Source organism: Terrapene carolina, unplaced genomic scaffold, assembly GCF_002925995.2.
Source record: "Terrapene carolina triunguis isolate 2854851 unplaced genomic scaffold, T_m_triunguis-2.0 Scaffold833, whole genome shotgun sequence".
Classification (NCBI taxonomy): domain Eukaryota; kingdom Metazoa; phylum Chordata; order Testudines; family Emydidae; genus Terrapene; species Terrapene triunguis.
Genome location: NW_020665184.1, coordinates 1578650 through 1586079, shown reverse-complemented (window position 1 = coordinate 1586079; position 7430 = coordinate 1578650). Strand labels below are relative to the sequence as shown.

The 7430-nt window shown below is 55.8% G+C and overlaps 1 protein-coding gene across 1 annotated transcript in view; it reads left to right on the top strand.

Annotated features, from left to right (window-relative positions):
• Positions 1–7430, top strand: part of CACNA1A (calcium voltage-gated channel subunit alpha1 A) — a 140676-nt gene that overhangs the window by 84333 nt on the left and 48913 nt on the right. The window contains exon 25 of the mRNA XM_026660587.2: positions 608–714. Coding sequence (XP_026516372.1) covers positions 608–714 — 107 coding nt within the window. The remainder of the gene's footprint in view (positions 1–607; positions 715–7430) is intronic.

Genomic DNA, 7430 nt, shown 5'->3' with positions numbered 1-7430 from the left:
GGGATCCTGTGTGCGAAGACGGGACTATCTGCTGGGGCGGACGCTGGGATGGAAGGAGCCGGAGGCAGGCCAACAGGACCCCGTCTCCTTCATGTGACAACAGGGCTGGCTTATGAAACGAAGCAGCAGCAAAGAGCCGCAGAGAGCGCTGAGGAGATGGGGGCCCTGGACGAGGAGCAGGGAGCTGGAGACCAAGTTCCCCCTCTCAGTCACTGGGGGGCTCTCAGCAGTGGCAGGGTTGCCTCTGGGTTCGTTTGAATTAAGCTTGGGAAGAAAGAATTGCCCTAAAGCCCAGATGTTGCCAGCTGCTGAGTGGCTCTTGTCCCTCCATCTGGCTAGCAGAACAGGCCTGGCTCCTTCTAGACTCAGGAGACTTGGTCCCAGCCCTCCCTTGAGTAAGTTACGTCCCCACACAGTGCCTCAGTTTCCCTCAGTGTGAAAGGAAGGTAGTGGGTTGGCCCCTGCTCTGCCGAGCGCGTTGGGACCTGGGGCTGAGCAGAGCGAGGTGTGATTGGAAAGGGGAGCAGCCTTTTCCCCCTCAGCAGCAGCCAGCACGGAGTGAGCCGCCCCGGCTGACCCTCTGCCTGTGCTCCGCTCCCTGCCACAGATGGTCGACCTGGGGCTGGTTCTTCACCAAGGCGCCTATTTCCGGGACCTGTGGAACATCCTGGATTTCATCGTGGTCAGCGGAGCTCTGGTGGCCTTTGCCTTCACGTGAGTTTCTTGCTGGAGCTCTCGCACTCCTCCCCAAACCCAGCTCCTGGCTGGGCAGGTGGGGAAGGCCCCAATTTGCTCGTTGCATGACAGGGCGCCCCCCTTTCGCTGCCAACCCCCCAGCCAATCACAGAGCATGCATGGAATGGCGGAGCGACCTCCCCGCCAGCTTGGGATGCCCCTAGCACGTGGAGCCGCTCCCAAGGGCCAGGTAATGGCTGTCCATCCTAGCCATGCAGTCCCCACAACCAAGGCCTCATCCGCAGGGCCAAAGGAACGGGGTCCCGAGCAGGAGCTCCCCGGAAGGGAGCCTGGTGCACGCCGCCCCAGGTCAGGCCCAGCGCTGCTGGCTTCGGCAGCAGGATTCTCAGGGCCTTGCACTATGATGCCACCCAAGTCGTTAGCACAGTGATGTTCCGTTGCCACCCGGGGACTGGCCCGGCAGATCCCTTGCTGAACAAAAGCCCAGGGGCAGCGAGGACCTGTTTGGAGAAAGGGTTTCGCTGTGCTAGTCAGAGCCCAGCAGGAGCGGCTCAGTAAATCTGGAGCACCAACTCCTGGGTGAGCCTCAAGTGCAGGACTGGGGTCTAGTAGTTAGAGCAGGGTGGCTCCTGGTTCTTTCCTTAGCTCCAGAAGGGGAGTGAGGTCCAGGGGTTAGAGCGTGGGGAGCGGGTGTCTGGGAGTCAGGACTCCTGGGTTCTATCCCTGGCTCTGGAAAGGAGTGTGCTGTGGTCATTAGAGCACTTCTGGGTTCTCCTTCCCAGCTCTGCGACTGATGCTGGGCCCTGCTGCTTGTCCATCTCTCACGTGGTGAGAGGGTGCTGGGACAAGCCACTCCTGGCAGGTGGTGCGACCCAGCCCATGCGGGCGTGGTCAGCTAGAGAAGCTAGAATTGCACCAGTTCAGTGGATTAGGAACTGAGTTTCCAGTGTTGGTTTGCTCAACCCATGAGCAGCTTCTGTGTCCCGATGAAGCAACACATAAGGGTCAGCAGATGGTTGGGGTCACGCGGTCATTATGGAAGGATGTATGTAAACAGACACGTGAGCCAGGAGAGCCCTCGGGGTCCTGGTGGGTCATCTCCAGCCCCCGTGTGGCACCCCCAGTGGCGAGCTCTCCTGACTGCCTGCTGGGACCCCTGAGAGTCACTGCTAGTGGGCAGGGAGAATGGGCTGGATGGTACAGCCGGCTGCACCCCCAGAATGTGCATCTCCCCACTCCCCCCGCATGCCTGGCGCTGTCCCACCGATTGATCCTCCCCCTGCATGGTCTGTGCTGGGCGGCACACGGGCTTCCCCTGATATTCCTGACCCTCTGTGTGGAGCTGGGCAAACTGCTGGGGCTGTTGGACGAGCCGTCCCTTTTCGGTGCCCACCATGCCCGAGGACTGGCCGCGTCGGGGCATTTGGTGCTGCCTGCTCACTTGGAGGTCACGAGAGCAGTCGAGGCTGGGTTGGTAATGGCCATCTGATGGCCTGTGTGTGTGAGGAGTCTGAGGGGTCTCAGCCTTTTCCCCAGTGGGACCAGGCACCCACTTCGCATCCATGAAACACCATTGCCAGCGGCCTTAATTGGACTCCTCGTTGGCAGAGAGGCCAAAATAGGTCCCAGAACCTGAGCTCCCTGGAGTGCTGGGTCCTTTGGGACAGGACTGGGAGAGACACCTTCCCACGGCCGGTGTTTGGACCAGAGCCTAGTGGTCTTGATGCATCCCCCAGGCTTCAGGGTCTGTCCGTTCCCTGGGGAAACCCAGGATTTGCAAGGATGATGTGCCCTGGCCTGTGCAGGAGCAGGGAGGGGAATGGAAAGCTCAGGCTGTGAATGCCGTGTCCCCATCCAGGGCGAGCAGCTGCCGCTGCAGTGAGGTGGGGCGGAGAGGGGGCCCCCTGCTTGTTAAATACCCTGACTCTCTAGAGAGAGAGAGTTCTGAGCTGGGCTGAAGCAGAGCTCTGGCACCTGGTTCCCCTCTCCCCCACCCCGGAGTCATGCTGCTGGAGTGACTAGGAGTGACTTATCAAGATTAGGCTAGATAAGTTTATGGAGGGAATGATTTGATGGGATAACATGATTTTAGTCAATTAGGCAATAACGTGCCATCGCTGGTAAAATGAGGGTCTGGCTGGAGAATCTTGCCTGTATGCTCGGGGTTCTACTGATCGCCATATTTGGGGTCGGGAAGGAATTTTCCTCCAGGGTAGATTGGCAGAGGCCCTGGAGGTTTTTCGCCTTCCTCCGCAGCATAGGGCAGGGGTCGCAAGCTGGAGGATTCTCTGCGACTTGAAGTCTTTAAATCACGATCTGGAGACTTCAGCAGCTGAGTTAAGGGAAAGTGGGTGGGTCAGCTTTTGTGGCCTGCATCATGCGGGAGGTCAGACTAGATGACCATAATGGTCCCTTCTGACCTTAAAGTCTATGAGTCTATGAGTGACACTCGTGTAGACGAGAGTCTGGGCCGTCCGTAGCCTTGCATCCTAGTCCCTGGGGGCTAGCTTGGCTGGTGCGACGGGGCCTTGGCGCAGGCACAGCCATTCCCCTCCTCCCAAAGAGCACCCCAGACCGGCTCTGCCATCTTCACAGGAGCCCATGTGCACAGTTCAGGGAGATGTAGAGGAGGGGGAGGGGCAGAAGAGAAGAATGTGTGGCCAGGGCAAACCTGCGCCCCAGTGGTTCTGCACCCCTGCAGTAGCCCCCGGTAGTTGTAACAGCAGGGATGTGGGCTGGGTGACCCTCCAAAGCATGCCGACCAGGGAGATCTCACCAGACCTGCCTTTTTCCCTTTGGATCTGAGGCCGGGTGGTATGACCAGCATGCCTCTAGGAGTGTTTGGTGAAATCATGGGTGGAATCCATAGTCACGGGGGGGGGCGGTGAAGTGGGCGGCTGCTGGGCTGTGTAATTTGGGGGAGTGGAGTGTGTTGGTGGAGCCAAGACCCATTTTGCATCTAATCCATCAAGAGGCCCTGCAGATATAGGGAAGAATGGGTTTTAAAGGGTTAACCGAACATTTCAGACCCATCCGAAAAGGCTATGGGGTGGGGGGCGCATGGGGATCTTTTCCAGTCAGTTTGCTCACCCCTGCCAGAGAGACGTTTCCCCCATTGATTGAATCCACCTACCTCTCCTGAAGAGCGCTCTCAGCTTTCCCCCTCCCCACCTCTCTCCCCACTGTTAGCCTTGTTTATTTCACCCTGTTTCATGTCAGTTTCGATTCCATCACTAGCCTAGAACCAGTTTGAGCCATTTTGGTAACACAAGAAAAGTAGCTCTGGATGTTCTGCTGTGCCGCATTACTGTCTCACTTGGTTGTGTATGCTGCTCTCCGCTGTACCACGTTAGATCATGCTGCTGCATCAGTACCAGCCATCCCAGGGTCTCGACAGCTGGATTCTACCTCTGCCACAAGCTACTCTGACCCCAGTTATTCCGAGCTGGGCTGGTGGCAAGAGGCCTGAGGAGCGCTGATTGCTACACTTGGGCTTGCCTTCGTATGTGATGTCTGGCCCCATTCTCCTTCCACACTGGCGGAAATCCAGGGTACCTTCCCTGAAGTCAGCGGTTACACCAATGTAACCAAGCGCAGAGGCTGTGCCGCCAGGGGGCCAAGAGCTAGTATCAGTCAACACAGCTGTATTGAAGTCAATGCAACTCTGCCGATTTAAACCGCCCTCAATTTATTTAACTCCACTGGGAGTTTTGCCCAAGTAAGGAGTGAGTAAATCTGGAGTAACGAAGTCACAGTTTGGTCAGTTGTCCTCAATTTATTTGACTTCTCTAGTAGTTTTGTCCGAGTAAGGAAAGGCCAAACCCAGAGTAAGGGAGGAGTGAATGCTGGGTAAACGAGGAGTAAACCCTGAGGATTTGTCCCTCTGTTCATGATTTTAAAGCTCATCCACACGCAGGGAATCCTCCAGCTGTTGGAAAATGTCCTGTTTGGTACCAGAATCTGGATCCAGCTGTCAAGCCTTGATCTGGCTTTCAGGTTCTCCTGACACCGGCATCCTGACCTTGCTTAGCCCAGCTCGGTCCATCTCCTGGCCAGGAGGTGAAAGAGGAGGAGCATGTGTGAAGCCCTGAGCAGGGCGCTGGGGGTTCCAAGAGCAGCGCCGGTGTGGGGACAGCCCATTTGGTGGTTTTTGTTGGGGTGCGTCTCGTGTGTTTTCTCTCTGGTTGTCACTCACCTCTCCTTGTCTTTCCCCTTTCACTGCCACCTGACACAGGAGCAGCTCACGGTAAAGTCTTTCTCTCTCTCTCTCTCTCTTTCTCTCTCGTACACATTCTATCTATGTTCTCTTTATTTCTCTGTGCTCATGATCATGCGTTGCTTTGAATGGGAGGCTCTGTCCATCACTCGTTCAGGTCGGTTCTTGTCATTGACCCTTCTGCTGGACACCCACCCAGATTTCTTTGTCCCCCGTGCATAAGGCACCCTGTTGCCTCTGTCTCGGTCCTGTGCTGGAACGGGGTCTCCCAAAATGGGACAGTGGGTCCCCTCTAAGGACATGATTTCCTTGTACACAACACTTTGGTGCCTTTCGCAACATTGTTCCTTTGAAATCCGCACCTGGTGACCTTCTACTGAGAAGAGGGAGTGGGGTCCATTGCTACGGGCAGGGAACTGGGAGGCAGAATGCCTGTGTTCTGGTCCCAGTTCTGGTAGGGGAGTGGGGTCTAGTGGTTAGAACATGGGGAACTGGGAGCTAAGACTCCTGGGTTCTATCCCCAGCTCTGCCACTGATGCGCTGTGCGACCTAGGTCAAATCAGTTTTTCTCTCTCTCTGCTTCACTTCCCCCTTCTCTGAAATGGGGATAATGCTGATTGACCCCCCCGCAGTGGGTGGTGTGAGGGTGAATGAATGTTTGCAAAGTCCCTTACAGGGGCTAGTGATGGATAAAGTCTAGTTATGAGCACCAGGGCAACTCACAGTGAGAAGCCCTGTGGGAACAATCACCAGTCCCCATCAGCTCGGCATGAAGCAGTTCCACTCCACCCCTCCATGCTGGGGCCGGCTCTGGGCGAGATTGTGGCCCAGCTCTCCGCCGTCCCATATACTGGAGGCACCCATGATCAGCGCATCGCCCCTGTCCCAGCCTGGGAACCAGGCCCCATGTTATTGGATTTTCCTACATCCAGCACCTTCTGGACTGGATCTGCCCATACGGCCCAATCTGTGCTGGGGAGAAGAGGAACTGAGAGTGCCAGGCAGTTTGCGCTGAGATCTGGGGCTGGAAGGCGCTCCCATCCTGCCCCTTCTAGGGAATGGGCCGTTAGAACACAGGGCTTCTTAGTGTGCAGCTAATAATAAATAGGGACTTTTCCTATCACCAGACATCGGTCCCATCTGCCAGCCACAGGACTCCTAGGTTCTGTTTGCGCCTGTGCTGGTAACTCCCAAAGTAGCCGTAGGTAAGTGGCATAGCCGCTCTGTGTCTCAGTTTTCCTGTCTATAAAATGTGGATAATGAGGCCTCTGTGAGGAATGAATTTGCTGGGTCTCAGCCTTGATCCCCGTGGGACAGATGTCTATGGCCCCAAACCACCACCCTCACAATCAGCGATCCCCGTCCCTTTTCATTGGCAGCCTCGCCAGCAAAGCCAGGATTGAACGGGCCATGAAGGCTTCACCCCCTGCCCCCCACAACAGGGATCACAGTTGGAAGGGTGTGAATGGGAAAGCTGCCTGGCTTGTACCTGTAGCCAGGACATGTTCAGGCTCCAGGGCCCACACCCCAGCCCCTTTCACTAGTGGTAAAAAAAAAATCATGTGTGTGCAGTGACGGGAGATGATTAAAGGAATTTCACAGTGGGGAAAACTACTGAATAGACCAGACTGAACTCCCCATCTCCCTGGATGTGACCCACCCCATTGTTCTCACGGTGCTTGCCATTTGCCACAGCTGTTTGTAAGAAGTGGGGACTATGTACTTTAGTGGTTAGTGCAGGGAGCTGGGAGCCAGGGCCCCTGGGTTCGGTTTCCACTTCCAAGTGGGAGTGTGCTCTGGTGGTTAGAGCAGAGGATCAGAAGCCAGGACTCCTGAGTTCTGTTTGCGCCTGTGCCACTAATTCCTGAAGTAGCCATAGGTAAGTCCTTTCCCCACTCAGTACCTCAGTTTCCCCATGTATTGAATGGGGATGATGATACCGACCTTGGTAAAGAGCTTTGAGGTCCTTGGATGAAAGATGCTGTAGAAGAGCAAACACCTGGTGAAAGGACCTTCCCCGCTCCCCAGCGGAGGAGTTCCTTCTTCCTTGCCTTCTCTCTTTGTGGAGGTGTCTGCAAATCACAGTTTGGTAAGTGCTGCTGGCTCTGTGGAAATTACTTCTAAGACAAAGAACGAGGTGGTTGTTCAGGCTGCGGCATTTCAGCATTGAATGACGACGTCCCAGTGAGGATGAACTACATGGGTTTTTCTAGTAGGAGTCAGGATTTTCTTTCTGGTGGGGTGCTGGAGTGGAGGTGTTCCCCAGTCCTGGATGCCACCCATCAGTTGGGCAAACTTAAATCACTCTACACTCCCTGCAGCTGTGGGATTTGTGTGGTCAAGGCTGCTCACTGTGGACCAGCACTTAGGGTGACGCCAGCCAGCACAGATTGGAAGCTAGGCAGCCAGAGAGAACCATGGGGTCTGTCCATGGATGGATGGAAAGACATCATAGGTAGATAGGTAGAGTGGATGGCTGGACAGATCCATGGATGGATGGATAGGTCGGTAGGTAGAG